Below are 16,359 nucleotides of genomic sequence, written 5' to 3' on the forward strand. Positions count from 1 at the left end.
GAGTAGTCAGAAAGACGATATAAGTACAGTCCATTAACCATTTACCATCCATGATTGCTTAGCCGCCACCAAAGATTGGATGTCTCATAATTTCCTCCACCTAAACCTTGACAAAAATGTTCTTTTAATTGGACCCGATAACTTTGCCACTGCAGTTGATCAGTTTATCAAACCATTTCACACTAATATCAAATCTACCACCAAGAATCTTAGAAACATAAATCATGTTACCAAGCTCATCCAGACCTGTTTTCTTCAGCTAAGAAATATCGCTAAAATCAGATGTATCTTGTCTTTTACGGATCTGGAACTGCTGTTTTAGCCCCAACCCTCTGGAATCATCTTCCATCAGATTTGCTGAATCTTTGGACTGCTTAAGTGGCTTCTAAAAACCTATCTCTATAGGCAAGCCTATTTATAGATCTCCATCCCAGTCTTATGTTTTGGTTTGTTTCAGTTTCGTTTTTTTTGCGTGTGCGTGTATGTGTGAAGCACTTTGTAACTGGGTGTTTTAAAAAGTGCTATAAAAATAAAGCTTTACTTACTTACAGCTCCATATCTTTCACAGCTCAGTATATCACGCTATATTCGCTCACAGTAATCACTAAGCCATGCCCAACCCCATCAAATTTCAAGTATTTGTCCCTCTCGAAACTAAACCTATTACGCATACTCTGTTTCACTCGGAAATGTCACATTACGAAATCTAAAGTTTATCGTAGAAAGGCTTTCAGTCGAGTCATCTGGACACTGTTTTTCAGAATCAAGATGTTTTGGCTCCCATCCGAAGTCATTCACAATTGAGAATGACTTCCGGATGGGAGCCAAACGCCTTGATTCTGAAAACAGTGTCCAGATGACTACGACTGAAACCTTTTCTACGATAGAACACTCCTGGACGAATGAGGGACTACACCGTCTGAAATCTAAAGTTGCTAAAATCGCTATTTCACTGTGACTTTTACGGAGGACTAAATTCATTTGATCTTCCATTAAATGCTGATGAAATGCAACAACAGTTGTTCATTTGTCATCTGACTCAACACAAAATTTCTCTTAGTCAAACTTAAGTAACATTATACACAGTCTATAAATAACAACCTTTAGAACAAAAGGCCTTACTAATCTTATCATCTACAAAATTTTCTTCACTGATAATTTTTTGGTCATGTGTTTACCTCACATTGCTCTTTTAGAGTACTCTGCAAACTAAGGATTATCAATGACCTATCTCTATACTGTTAGTAAGGTTTGTATGTTATTCACTTACTTGCTGTGCAGCGTCCTGTGTTCACTCTCTAGCGCCCTCTGTTTGCCTTTCACTGCAGTGTGCTGACTGATCAGCTGCTCATACTCATGTGCTTGCCTCTCATGAACGCTGAGCAGGCGTTCATGGTCGCTGAGCACATTTTCTCTGCCTCGCCAAGCCTCCTCGCGCTGTCGCTGCCACGACTCTACCTCTGTCTCCAAGGCGGTAACTTGGCCCTGCAGCACAGCATTCTGGGCCATGAGAGATGCACTCTGGGAGGAGAGAGTGGAGTTCTCCACCTAAGACACAATGAGATCCATTATGAAATGAAAAAAAAAGAAAAAAAAGACATTAACTGGAGAAATATAGTACAAATTACTGCAACTTATTAGCCCTGTTTTACAAAAACACAATGTGACTGAAGAGCAGATTGTTTACCTGTAGTTTGGCTGTCTGTGTATGTAAGGCTGAATTCTGTTCCTGCAGGGTGGTGGTGTGCCGCTGCAGCGTCACCATCTGGTAGTTAAGAGATGTGTTCTGGTTCTCCAGCTGTTTGAGCTGCTCCTTCAATAGACTGCTCTCTGTCTGCAGAGAGGCATTCTGCAGAAAATAATGATACCAATACAATTAATAACTCATCCAAATGGTAAACAAGAGACACATCAAGTAATTTCTGTGACAAAGATGGTCCAATAATTGAACAGATAACATTTAATACACTAATTATATATGTTTATGTAGTGTACACTGTGCAAAAAAAAGTGCAAATGAATTATAGGAAAATAAAAACATAAAAGAACATTAAATATGCTACATAAAATATCCAAAAAACAGATAAAGTTAGAAATATAAAAATATGCAATACCTGACATTTTAAAACAGAAACATGATTAATAGGAGATGTAGGAGATGCACAGTGAGGTTTTTATTCAGGAATTAAAGAAGGAAAATCTTACATTCTTTTCTACATCAATAAGATGATCTTTGATTCGTAGTAGTTCAGCAGTGGCTGACCCTTGACCTCGGTCGCTCCCAGAGCGCTGCTGGGAATTGTGGTTTTCTTCCTCCTCCTGTTGCTGACGCAGAGCCTACAGCAATAATATATAATACGTTATTGCTAATAATAATAAACATCTGAATTAATAATTAATATTGCAATATAATAATAATTATTATTATAATATTGATGCCAATTTCCACATTCCATACATATGGAAAATCATTAACCCATTTCTTTTTTATTTTGTAATTATTTTTATTAGAGACCAGCATTGCAATGGATAAATACAGTTACAGATGTTTCGTCTGTCCATTTCTTTTTCCATTTTCCCCTCCCTCACATCAGGTTTCCCATCAGGGTTTTTTAACCTTTTAAAGTAGGAGTGACGTGTGAGGTCCTTTACCACTACATAGTATAGCTAGTTATTCTAGTCAGGACTGCCATCATTGCCTCATTATTTCTGTCCTTCTAAACTGTACATTACTTGTATAAAAATTAGGCTTTCGAATAACATATGAATTACGAATCATTTATTTGATCTAGCTCCGAGAGACAACGCATCGAGAGAGAGTGTTAATTCTGGATGGGTAGTGTATGTGGTTGCTTTGTGCTGAAGTTGTTCCACATATCCCAGAATTGATTTTGATTGCGTTTTCAATATCAAGTTTCATGTGGGTAAAATTTTGTTTTGGTCTTGGAGTGGTATCACCAGTTAAACAGGGTAAATCACACATTTGGTAAAGATTAGATCAAAGCCTGGGCATAAGTGATAGGGACTTAAATCTCTGTGCTATTTATATATCCCCAGTAGATTCTCCTTATTTTGAAGAAGACATTTTTGAAACGCTCAGAAATCACCTATTTCCAGGACAGGATTCGAACCTGATGTCATCGACCCACAGGGAAACAACCATGTGTTTAGTCAGTATCCCTTGTTTACCACACCAACAATCACCCCTCAGAACAACCTTGACTCTGAAATAAACCAAAGTGGCAGAGCATGTTGATTCTTTTGAACAGTGGATCCTTACAGACTAAAGGAATATAAATAATCAAGGAATGGACACATATTTCGGATTTTATGACCACTTCAAAGGTAAGGAGGAAACACTTTTTTCCCCATCTCTGTTGTTTACCATGCAGGTAAATCTGAATGAATTATACTTTGGTGCTCATGGTTTCTGTAAAATGAACTGAACGATTGAATTTTGGAGAATCTAACCAATCTAATGTGTAGCATGTCCATATTGACAAAAGTTTAAACATTTGTATGCGCATTCTAAGCAGCTTAGAACTAGAACTTTTTAGTGGGCTTTAAGAGGTTTTATACATTCAAAGAACTATAAAAACAGAACCGGCATCTAATTGAGAGCTGCGTTTATTTGTCAAAAGGAGTAGCCACACCCGGCCAGTAAAAGCAATAGCCGTCTAATTAGGACTTGGCTTTTAATTGAAGTTTTATGGTATTTGATCTTGTCAAACCTGAGGAAGAGCATCAAGACAGTAAGCCAGAGAGATGCTTTAGGTGGCCTCAGACAGAGTTTTGAACACAGAAGCCCAACACCCTGCTAGTTTAGTGCCTTTGCAGTGTGACATCGGTCACATTTTTCATCAACACTGGGGAGTGTATTTGAGATACTCTGGCCTTATAGAAATGGATGTGTAGTTTGTTCGTAACCACTGACCGAAACTAAATTTAATCAACATTGTAAACAGATATTCCCACTCCACTCTGTCAAACACCTTCTCTGCATCCAAGGAAACAATCACTTCAGGGATCTCTATGGAGGCGGAGGAGTGGATGACACAAGTACTCTGCGGATGTTGGTGAAAGACAGGCGACTGTCTGATCTGTTGAAATGCTGTCTGTTGTCCAATCCGGAGGCAATAAGCTTAGCCAAAATCTTAACTTCTGAGTTTAAAAGTGAGATAGGCCTGTATGAACTACATTCCAGTGGGTCTTTACCAGGCTTATGTAAAAGCGTAATGGATGCTTCAGTAAGGGTTTGATGCAAGGCCCCTTGTTTCAGAGAATACACTAACATTTCAAGTAGAAGGGGGGCTCATTTGGAGAATTTCGTATAAAACTATCGGGAAACCATCTGGACCGGGGACCTTGCCACTCTGCATCTTCTTGATGGAATTGATTACCTCCCAGATTGGGCTGGACCTGAATATTCGACTATTCGTTCCTCGGATAGGTATTCGGTTTTCAATTTTGGGATTCGGATATTCACACACACACACACACACCTACACCTCTGTCTCTTACTGCACACCGTTGCACACACACATCAGCTTGCCCCACCCCGTCTCTCTCGCTGTATCATACAGGTGCATGTGTCTGCTTTGTTGACTTTGTCAAAAAACACAAGTCGCATTTTGGATTTTTTCACCCACGATTCCATTTTCACAACAGCAAGTGGTCCCTGTGTGGAAGAGGCTTGTTGTTAATGACGTAACCTATTGAAACAAGCTAAATCCACTGGGTACCGATCATCACATCTGCATCTGGTGTGTTCACTGTTGCTCTACCTGGTCCGAGCTTGTAAAATATTGTGTCCGCCTAATTAGATTGATTGTCACTATGCCATGTGGGTGGGGTAGAGCAAGGAGAGATTGGCGTCGGTCTCTCGGACAGACCTGTTTCAGCCCTACATTTTCCTCAGTGTTTTGAAAAAAACACTCAGTCAGTGTCTTTCTGCTGCTGTGCATCATCAAAAAGTATTATATACTATTTGCGAGCGCTGGCTATTTCTTTTGCCATTTTGTCATTTTTGGGTCAGCACCCATCATACTTTAAAGACATTGGAGTTAAGCACACCAGTTCTATTGTTTGATTTGTTGATAAAAACCTGCAGTGTCCCAGTTGGGAGCGTAGATATTTACAAGTAAAACTGGGGTGGGGAATAGTGAGCCACACACTATAATAAAGCGTCCTTGTGGGTCTGAGACTGTCTCATCCGCAGTGAACTGAATCTTTTTATCAATTACAATGGCTGTTCCCCTTGTTTGGTGTAATTCCTGGAGAAAATTTATATCAGTTTTTGGGCAGCTGAGACACATTAACCGCAAGGCATGATATAATCCAGATCAGAAATGAAAAACAAAACACATAAACAAAACAAAGCTGATGAGCAGCATACAAACCAAAACCTGTTGAAATCTGAAATAGCCCAAAGTTATATATAACCCTGTAACCCTTACTATACTTGAACTTCCAATGACATCCTCCCGCTATTAGAGAGGGTTCCTGCTTTATCTTACATTATCATAAACATCAAACTTAAAATATCAAGCCAGAGAAAAGAAAGCAAAAACCCACCAAGAACAGCAACTCCACTCTGGGTTGTAAGAGGAACAGGGTAAGATAAACCCTTATCTCCAGGTCCTTCTTAATAATAACAAAGATAAGTCAAATGGAACTACTTTTTTTATTACCTTGCATTTAAAAACAATGCATTTGAAGTGATTTCTAGTCAAAATGTGTTTATAAAAGGAAAAGTAATGCAAACTTTTAAACATAAAAGGAAAAAAACAATCAGCCAAGTTGGGACTTTCACTACCCTTTGGTACTTTGCACTACCCATTAGATTTCAAATTATACTTACCGCCCTCCCCTCAGGCAGTCTCAGAGCCAGACGCACATGGACTAACAGCTTCTTCCCCAAAGCTATGAACAGGCTGCTGAACCTATAACCTAATCCTATAAAATAGCTTTCATTGTATCCATATTACGGTTATTTGTGTGTACAAGGTACGCGCACACGTGAGGTTTGATGCGTGAAGTACAGAGCTCGTCATCCAGCTCGTTGCAGAGGCTAGGCCGAACTTATATAAATTATTAATTACATTGCATTTTTAGTTTTTGTGTCAGTTTGAAAAAAACCCAAAACATGTTATTTCGCTTGTTTAATGTTTTCAGCCAAGAGAGCAGCTATTACATTGTATCCCGCTTCAAATCTAAGCGGTGGCGAAAGCTTAGATAGCCATTTGTAAATTAAAGCGAGCCCAAGGCATGTAGGCTGATAACCGTGTATCAAGTTAAATGAGAGCAGTGACTTATACTTAAAAATATGAAAAGGAAATATACATTGTATACATGTCCTTTATTGTAGCCAGCAAGTTGAGATGGTGTCCACACAGAGATCGCTAGGTCTGAGAAACTGTCACACCTGGAAAGAGGCTCGCAACAGATGTTTGATCGCGATGCGTAAATAAACGCCTCTGGGGAGTAGACAGGGCCCGGCAGTGTGGTTATTTGTGATGTGACGTATTTTTTAAGCCGGGATTTTGCCTCTCGAAGATGTGCGTTTCGTCACCCAGTGTGAGCCAGGCAGGATGAAGCAGGCATAAGGGTATCCTTCTCTGGTACATGACTTGTTTGATACTGTTAAACCCACTAGAAACCCAAATCCACAATAGCCCTCTAACTACGGAATTTATGGTCTTATGTATATAATAGTACGCATCTAAAAAGTATAAGAAATTAGTTGAAATATTGTCATTTAAGTTTTTGTAAACTTTCCTGATATTGGGTTTGAACTGGGTGTGGTTATGCTCTGATATTTATTATGAAAATTACGCAATTAATTCTGCGAACCAATCATAAAAGATCCATGGCAGAATTCCCCACAAACAGCTGCAACAAAACCTCTCAGCTCCCACTTAATCTGCAAGTCTTTCAGTCTGAGCCAACACGTCTCTACTTAGCCTTTTGCAATTAGCTAGCTAACCATATATCGCCGATATTTGATCTATCTATCTAGCTATCTCTCTCTCTCCCTGCTCTTTCCCCTATCATGTTTGTGCTGTCCCTGGGTGCACATCCACCGGTGAAGATGACAGCGTGTCATTCTTTTATTTTCCAACTGCAGTGGACTCCGCTCGTAGTGGAGCACCACCTTCACAAGGGTTAAAACCTTTAGAGAATTTGCATAGAATGGTCACAGGCAGCCATTCAGCTATTTAAACCCGACGTGAGCGTTGTGCGGAGCTGATTATTGGCGGCCGCGGGTGTTGAGCGATGGCCACGGTTGTTTATTTTCAGCCGCGGGGGTTTAGTGTTGGCCACAGAGGATCTATTGTCGGCCGTTGTATGGCACTAGCTAATGCTACAGAGCCATCATTTTCCCTGCTATTTTCGCTGCCCTCGGGGTTGTTTAATGTTACAATTCGGTTGGCCCTACGGGACCTATTCTCCAGGTCATCGAGGCGGTCCAGGAGTGAATTATTCTGCCTCTGCAGCGATTTTATGGTGGCTTCAGCTGCAGAAAGTCTTTCAAAGTTCAAAGTGGGCATTTATTTGTTTGCAAAGCAAATCTACGGAGGACTGAACAGGCTGGATTGACATCTTAATCGGGGTTGACATATTTTCTCTGAGACTGCAGCACCGTCAATCCGATCAGTTGGTTCATGGTAATAGCACTAGCGCCACTCTAACGGGGCTCACTGTGTGTGAGAGGTGGCCATTGTAGCTAGCTTTCCAGCTAAGCTTGTGTTAGCTCGTGTTGTTGGAGCTTGTGAGCTAGTTTGCTTTTGTTTCGAGTTGCTCTTCTGATGTTATAGTCAGGGCACTTCTCAAGACTTACCAGACTTAAATACAATGTAGTTTTGAATGAAGTCCCACTAACCCATTTCAATACTCAATTGATGAGTGAAGCAAGGAAATGGGTTAGTGGGAATTCTTTCACTAACTTGTGGGTGAGCAAATGATGACTTTTCATTCTTTAGCTTACTTTAAGTCTCATCACAGAGGATAACATTAGATAGCTGTTTGGTTGTTGGGAAAAGTGAGTTTTTTTAGGAATTTGAAAAGATTTTTGGGAAGAATTTTTATGTATGTCCTTACGGTGGCTAGCTCGGCACGTAGCGTAGCGTTGAGTGTGTTGCTTTCCTCTACTTTCTTTTCTAGACAAGAGATTTTCTCCTCTTTAAACTTCATCGTCTGTTGGACAGTTTCCTCCAGCCGAGACTCCAGCAGCCTGTACCTGCTGACATACACAGTCAGTCAAATAATCACCCATCCAAGATTTATTTCTAAAAATGAAATCAGTTCAATCTGATTAGTAGCCCTAGAAAGGGAACAAAATACCAGCATATTAGAGAAAATTACCTGTCCTCCAGCATGTGCTCTTGCTGCAGTAGTTTTTCTCTGTTCAGTCCAATCTTCTCCAGCTCTTCTTTGAGTCTCTCTAACTCAACACACTGTTGCTGAACACTCAGCTTCTCTGACACCAGCTCCTGCAGACACAAAGATACATGACACACAACTATGAAACACATCTACATTTCCATACAGATACTAAAATGCGTGTCAGGATTAGAACAATTCATACTGTAGGTTAGCCTGAATGTTGAGCTGATATTAGATATTAAAAACTGGATATAAACCAGTCACTATTATCTACCCTGATATAGTGGACTATGAGTGGTTATACAGTGGTGTGCAAAAGTGTTTGCCCCCTTCCTGACTTCCATATTTTTTTGCATGTTTGTCACTCTTAGATGTTTCAGATCATCAAACAAATATAAAATATTAGTCAAAGATAACACAAGTAAACACAAAATTCAGTTTTTAAATTATGGTTGTTATTATTAAGGGAAAACAAAATACAAACCTACATGGCCCTGTGTGAAAAAGTGATTGCCCCCTTCAAAAGTTCAAATGTCCATTTTTCTGAGCACTTTAAGGACTTCCCATCCATGTTGGCTCTGCTGAGGAAGATCATGTTGTGATACAACTGAGAGCTCAAGAACAGCCACTAAATGGACCTTATGTTGAGATTATTTTCTCAAGTGCTATTTACAAGGTCAAGAATGAACTTTGAAACTCGACTTTTAAGCTGACATGGAGAAGTCCATAAATTGCTCACACAAAATGGAAATTTGAACATCTAAAAATTCCATGACATCTGAACAAACGCCATCTGTTTGCATGAAAATTGTATGATACAATTAAAAGCTCCAGAACAGCTAATAAATTGACCTTACGGTGAGATTGTTTTGTCAAATATTATTCAAGTTGTCAGGGGGGATACCCCTGAAAATTGTTTTAGCTCTTCCATCTTGACAATTTCTACAGACTTGGGTGACAAGTACTGAAGCTTCTTCCTCTCACCTCTCTCAGAGTAGCCAGAGTCTGCTTGTCAATAGTTGCCTGTTTCTGCAGATCCTTGTTCTCCCTCTCCAACTCCTTGGCTTTTACTGCCACCTCTTTCAACCTATCCACTTCCTTACTGAGAGCCATGCCCTCTTTCTCCACTGTAGCCAATCGCCTGGCTTTCTCCTCTAGGTCTGCCTCTTTACCCTCCAGCAGTGTTCTGATCCTCCAGCTCTCTTTCTCCAGGTGCTTCCTGCCCTTCTCTGAATGCTCCAAGTCGACTTGGAGCTTTCTCCTTTCCTCATCAACTTCCTCCTTCCTTCTCTGTTCCTCTTTCAGTTCCTCTACTTCCCTTCTCAGGTCCTCTTCTCTGGCCTGTATCTCCCGCCTCTCTCTCTCTACCTCTTCCCTTTCCTCTTTGCTCCTCTGTATTTCCCCCGCTAAGCGATGCTTCTCCTGGTTCATAGCTGCCACGTTCAGCTCGAGCCTCTCTACCCTCTTCCTCTCTACTTGTGCTTCTTCTCTGGCCTCTTCCAGCCTCCTCTGCAGCTCCTGTGTCTCTTTCTGTGCCTCCTTATGCTCCTCCTGTAGGGTGGCCAGGCGAGCGGACGAGGAGCGCAGGTTTTCCAGGGAGCAGCGCAAGTCCAGGTTCTCCTTCGACAGCAGGCTGTTCGCCGCCTCATGCCTCCCCAGTCGCTGCAGCTCCCGCTGGGCCTCCTCTGCCTCCCGTTTTAGCCTGTGCACCTCCTGCTCCAGGGAGGACACCTGCTTCTCTAGAGCTTCTGACCGCTCGCTGCACGCACGCAGAGAGGCCACCTGGAGTCAAAATTATAGTGTTTAATTAGTCTCAAAAACTGCAGCAATAAAACCAAGTGCGTGCACGTGATATGAGAGCACAGAATAGTATCTGTGCTCTGTGCTCCCTGGTGAATGGAAAACCTCACAAGGGAGCATTTCTGCTCTGCGAGCACACAGAACAGGCATACAAAATAGTAAAATATGTCTCATATGGTAATTTTGTATCAATTCAGTTAGCTTTTAATATAAAGAAAACATACATAAATTGTATATAAAATATTTTTATTTTTATTACCTCCCTGTTCAGAGCGTCCCTGCTCCTCTCCAGCCTTGCAGCCTCTCTCTCCACCTCTTCACACCGCCCTGCCCTCTCCCTCAGCCTCTCTGCCTCCTCATTGGCTAGTTTGATTTGGGTTTCTAAACTGGCCAATCGGGAACTGGTGTCAGTGATGTTCTGGTGCAGTAGGCGGTTCTCCGCTTCCACCTCGCGGACCCTTGCCTCGCTGTTAGACTGAGCGCGCTCTTGAAGGGACGCCACTGCATCAGAGAGGTGCTGCTTCTCACTCTCCAACTCTGAGATCTGAGTGGACAGGACAAGTGGAACATGGTGTCAGTGGGATTTTTGTGTCTTATAACAAACATTAACAATGTCTTACCTGAGTGTGTGTATGTGTGTGTGTGTGTGTGTGTGTGTGTGTTAACTACCTGTCTGTCTTTCTCTGCCCTCAGCGTGTGTATTTCACTCTCCAGACTCTGTTTTTCCTTCAATATTTCCTCTCCCAGAGACTCCATGTCCTGATTGGTCAGTCTCTCCTGGTCCAATAAACCCTGGAGACACTCCAACTAACAAACATGCAAACAAGATAAAACGTACTGTAGTTATAAGTAACCTACAAATGAGTAACAAGTAATAGAAAAATTTTAATCTGTTCTTCTCCATAACAATTCAGATATATTTTGCAGATCCAGCCTGTGTTAAGCCACACTGTCCAAGGGATTTTAACAGATTCAGGCCTCCTACCTTCTTGCTGAGGCTTTGGTTCTCTCTGTCCAGCTCCTGGGTGTGGAGCTGCTGTTCCTGCAGGAGGTGGTTCTCCTCTTTCAGTCTCTCTATAGAGGCCTGAAGCTCCCGGTTCTCCTTCTCCAGCTTCAACAACCGACTGGAGACGCACTCGTTCAGCTCATGGACCAACGACTTACGAGCTGCAGCAGAAAAAAATACTTTGGTTTGGACAAAATATAGAGAATAACATTTCTGGTCACACAGATATAACAGAATATAATAGAAAAAAGTGTGTGTCTTACTCTCTGTGTTAGTGCTGTCATGGTTCTTGGTCAGCTGTTCCAGCTCCCAGCCTAGATGAGCTGACTCGTTCATACTCTGTTTCTGTCCAATCTCCAGCAGCATGTTCTCCTCTACCAGCTCCTCCAACCTCCGACGTTCATTGTCCCTCTCCTGCACAGCACATACATACACACAAGATTATCAAACCTAACAGAAACGTATGATTACTTTCACAAACAGTTTAATACCAATTCTTTTGAACTAAGGATGCTAATAGGCAGTATTTTGTGCTGACATGTAAGGACCAAAACTAGAACAAAATAAACTAGAACAAAATAAATTAAAAAAATCAAACCATTGGCACATACAGTAAGCCCTCATTCATAATTCATACAGTTGCTTTGTTCTGATATTTGGGACCAGTAAAGTGCAAAACTGCCTGATACAACCATGGAATGTATGTACAGTGGTGTGAAAAAGTATTTGCCCCCTTCCTGATTTCTTATTTTTTTGCATGTTTGTCACACTTAAATGTTTCACATCATCAAACAAATTTAAATATTAGTCAAAGATAACACAAGTAAACACAAAATGCAGTTTTTAAATGAAGGTTGTTATTATTAAGGGAAAACAAAATCCAAACCTATCCTGTGTGAAATAGTGATTGCCCCCTAAACCTAATAACTGGTTGGGCCGCCCTTAGCAGCAAAAAGTGCAATCAAGCGTTTACGATAACTTGCAATGAGTCTTTTACAGCGCTGTGGAGGAATTTTGGTCCACTTATCTTTGCAGAATTCTTGTAATTCAGCCACATTGGAGGGTTTTTGAGCATGAACTGCCTTTTTAAAGGTCATGCCACAGCATCTCAATAGGCTTCAGGTCAGGACTTTGACTAGACCACTCCAAAGTCTTCATTTTGTTCTTCTTCAGCCATTCAGAGGTGGACTTGCTGGTGTGTTTTGGATCATTGTCCTGCTGCAAAACCCAAGTTTGCTTCAGCTTGAGGTCACGAACAGATGGCCGGACATTCTCCTTCAGGAGTTTTTGGTAGACAACAGAATTCATGGTTCCATTTATCACAGTAAGTCTTCCAGGTCCTGAAGCAGCAAAACAGCCCCAGACCATCACACTAACACCACCGTATTTTACTGTTGGTATGATGTTCTTTTTCTGAAATGTGGTGTTACTTTTGCGCCAGATGTAATGGGACACACACCTTCCGAAAAGTTAAATTTTTGTCCACAGAATATTTTCCCAAAAGTCTTGATGATCCCCAAGACTTTTGGGAAAATACTCCGTGGACCGACGAGACAAAATTTTAACTTTTTGGAAGGTGTGTGTCCCATTACAGACGACTTTGGAGTGGCCTAGTCAAATTCCTGACCTGAATCCTACTGAGATGCTGTAGCATGACCTTAAAAAGGCAGTTCATGCTTGAAAACCCTCCAATGTGGCTGAATTACAACAATTCTGCAAAGATGAGTGGGCCAAAATTCCTCCACAGCGCTGTAAAAGACACATTGCAAGTTATCGCTAACACTTGATTGCAGTTGTTGCTGCTCAGGGTGGACCAACCAGTTATTAGGTTTAGGGGGCAATCACTATTTCACACAGGACCATGTAGGTTTGGATTTTGTTTTCCCTTAATAATAACATCTTCATTTAAAAACTGAATTTTGTGTATACTTGTGTTATCTTGGAATAATATTTAAATTTGTTTGATGATCTGAAACATTTAAGCGTGACAAACGTGCAAAAAAATAAGAAATCAGGAAGGGGGTAAACACTTTTTCACACCACAGTAAATGTTTTTGCCAAAAAATTCTCTTTCAGAATTTTCTTTGGAAAAGCCTTTAAAAAAGGCCTATACATGATATTTTGACTTATAAATTGTTGATAATGGCAAGAACATTTATTAGTATATGGCTGTATATATAACAGATAACAGGCGTATAGTATAATACCATTTCCAGGTCGTGTATTTTAGCTCGTAGTAACAGATTGTCTTTCTCCAATGTGTGCAGTTTATCACAGCGCCCCCTAGAGGCTGACAGCTGCTCCTCCAACAGCCCCTTTGTCTCCATCAGAGTCAGGTTGTCCTCGCGAAGCTCCTGAATGACCACACACATACACTTACACTGAGTTTCCTCTTTCAGCTGAAAGGTTTATGCATTTCAGTAACACATATCCATGCAAATTAGAGGTTGTGATCTTGTATAAAGTTCATGAAAATCATACAGTTTATAAGTCAACCAGGTATATCAACTATAGCAGCAACTGATCACTATTAAACAGAACACTCAACAGTGAAACATATGTCAAAATATATTAATCAAAAGTAAGAAAACATTAAGTACAGCTGGTAGTAGAAAATAGTCACTGACAAGTATGTACAGTATGAAAAATATCAAAACTATGAAAAGCACTGCAACATGAAGTGCATCCGGAAAGTATTCACAGCACTTCACTTTTTCCACATTTTGTTATGTTACAGCCTTATTCCAAAATTGATTAAATTCATTATTTTCGTCAAAATTCTACAAACAATACCCCATAATGACAACGTGAAAGAAGTTTGTTTAAAATCTTTGCAAATTTATTAAAAATAAAAAACGAAAAAAAATTACATGTACACAGCCTTTGCCATGACATTCAAAATTGAGCTCAGGTGCATTCTGTTACCACTGATCATCCTTGAGATGTTTCTATAACTTGATTGGAGTCCACCTGTGGTAAATTCAGTTGATTGGACATGATTTGGAAAGGTACACAACAGTGCATGTCAGAGCACAAACCAAGCCATGAAGTCCAAGGAATTGTCTGTAGACCTCCGAGACAGAATTGTATCGAGGCACAGATCTGGGGAAGGGTACAGAAAAATATCTGCATCATTGAAGGTCCCAATGAGCACAGTGGCCTCCATCATCTGTTAATGGAAGAAGTTTAGAACCACCAGGACTCTTCCTAGAGCTGGCTGCCTGGCCAAACTGAGCAATTGGGGGAGAAGGGCCTTAGTCAGGGAGGTGACCAAGAACCCGATGGTCACTCTAACAGAGTTCCAGCATTTCTCTGTGGAGAGAGGAGAACCTTCCAGAAGAACAACCATCTCTGCAGCACTCCACCAATCAGGCCTGTATGGTAGAGTGGCCAGACAGAAGCCACTCCTCGGTAAAAGGCACATGACATGAGCCTGAAGGACTCTCAGACCATGAGAAAAAGAATTCTCTGGTCTGATGAAACAAAGATTGAACTCTTTGGCCTGAATGCCAAGTGTCATGTCTGGAGAAAACCAGGCACCGCTCATCACCTGGCCAATACCATCCCTACAGTGAAGCATGGTGGTGGCAGCATCATGGTGTGGGGATGTTTTTCAGCAGCAGGAACTGGTGGACTAGTCAGAATTGAGGGAAAGATGAATGCAGCAATGTACAGAGACATCCTTGATGAAAACCTGCTCCAGAGCGCTCTGGACCTCAGACTGGGGCGAAGGTTCATCTTCCAATAGGACAATGACCCTAAGCACACAGCCAAGATAACAAAGGAATGTCTGTGAATGTCCTTGAGTGGCCCTGCCAGAGCTCAGACTTGAACCCGATTGAACATCTCTGGAGAGATCTGAAAATGGCTGTGCACCGACCCTCCCCATCCAACCTGATGGAGCTTGAGAGGTCCTGCAAAGAAGAATGGGAGAAACTGCCCAAAAATAGGTGTGCCAAGCTTGTAGCATCATACTCAAAGACTTGAGGCTGTAATTGGTGCCAAAGGTGCTTCAACAAAATATTGCACAAAGACTGTGAATACTTATGTACATGTGATTTTGTAATAAATTTGCAAAGATTTCAAACAAACTTCTTTCACGTTGTCATTAGACAGAAGAATTTTGAGGAAAATAATGAATTTAATCCATTTTGGAATAAGGCTGTAACATAACAAAATGTGGAAAAAGTGAAGCGCTGTGAATACTTTCCGGATGCACTGTATATATCCTATCCAATTCGTTCCCAACATAGGATATAGTCTCTCGAAGTGTAGCAGTCCTTAATATGATGGTTAAGTGTATATTGGTTTGTAGTGTGAGGCTGTGTTTGTACCTCCACTCTGGTCTTGTAGAAGTGAACATCATTGAGTTTCTCTTTACATCTGGTCAGTTCAGTCTCCAATCGGTCAACCCGGGCCGCTCTTTCCCTCAGTGAGTCTACCTCGTCCCGGTACACTCTGACTGAACGAGCCTCACAAGATAGCAGCTGGTTCTGAACCCCACACACACACACACACACACACACACACACACACACACACACACACACACACACACACACACACACACATACATATGTATTAAGATAATTTTCCATTAACTTAATTTGTTGTTGTTTTTTTAAATGAATATATTAAATTTAGAACATAATACAGAACATGACAGAAAGACACAATGTAGACCATTATACACATTCAAGGACAATGGCATAAAGACAGGTCAGGTATACATTGATATCTACTTCCTAGCATCAGTACGGAGCATTATGGTCATTCATGACAGTAAGCTTGAATGCCATGTAACAGCAGTAATGGAACCAAAATTAAAACTGTAGACTCAGGATTTTGATCTGCATTATTGGGTTGATTTTCAAAAGAAATAATATGACAATAAAATTGAATTGAAAACTACTACAAACAATTTCAGCTTTTTAGTTTAGATAACAAATTGATGTATGACAGTGTAGTTGAAATTGATGTTTGTTAACACTTGTAGTATGTGCTTTGTTTTGTTTACTCTACTAACCAATAACTCATAACTACATTTCCTTCAGTAGTAAAAGGTCAACAAGCCATTACAGGTTAATAATGTAACTACAAGAACCAAGGATGTCTCAAGCCAATCAACAGGATTATACCATGTGTGATAGTCATTTTTAAAATGATCA

The 16,359-nt window shown here is 40.8% G+C and overlaps 1 protein-coding gene across 6 annotated transcripts in view; it reads right to left on the bottom strand.

The window, feature by feature from the left end:
* The window catches only part of ccdc88c (coiled-coil domain containing 88C), a 67,264-nt gene that overhangs the window by 20,201 nt on the left and 30,704 nt on the right, over nucleotides 1–16,359 (bottom strand). For 3 of the 6 annotated variants that reach the window (XR_006374547.1, XM_044166406.1, XM_044166408.1), the window contains exons 10-21: nucleotides 15,526–15,684; nucleotides 13,399–13,545; nucleotides 11,455–11,605; nucleotides 11,171–11,370; nucleotides 10,855–10,992; nucleotides 10,445–10,729; nucleotides 9,370–10,167; nucleotides 8,365–8,492; nucleotides 8,101–8,242; nucleotides 2,206–2,337; nucleotides 1,688–1,849; nucleotides 1,271–1,548 (exon numbers count right to left, since the gene is read on the bottom strand). Coding sequence is in view for 5 of the 6 variants with exons in the window: in XM_044166406.1 (XP_044022341.1) it covers nucleotides 1,271–1,548; nucleotides 1,688–1,849; nucleotides 2,206–2,337; nucleotides 8,101–8,242; nucleotides 8,365–8,492; nucleotides 9,370–10,167; nucleotides 10,445–10,729; nucleotides 10,855–10,992; nucleotides 11,171–11,370; nucleotides 11,455–11,605; nucleotides 13,399–13,545; nucleotides 15,526–15,684 (2,720 nt within the window). In the remaining variant the exon portion in view is untranslated. The remainder of the gene's footprint in view (nucleotides 1–1,270; nucleotides 1,549–1,687; nucleotides 1,850–2,205; nucleotides 2,338–8,100; nucleotides 8,243–8,364; nucleotides 8,493–9,369; nucleotides 10,168–10,444; nucleotides 10,730–10,854; nucleotides 10,993–11,170; nucleotides 11,371–11,454; nucleotides 11,606–13,398; nucleotides 13,546–15,525; nucleotides 15,685–16,359) is intronic. The other 3 variants (XM_044166407.1, XM_044166410.1, XM_044166409.1) reach the window with 3 other exon arrangements.

Source organism: Siniperca chuatsi, linkage group LG15 (assembly GCF_020085105.1).
Source record: "Siniperca chuatsi isolate FFG_IHB_CAS linkage group LG15, ASM2008510v1, whole genome shotgun sequence".
NCBI lineage: Eukaryota > Metazoa > Chordata > Actinopteri > Centrarchiformes > Sinipercidae > Siniperca > Siniperca chuatsi.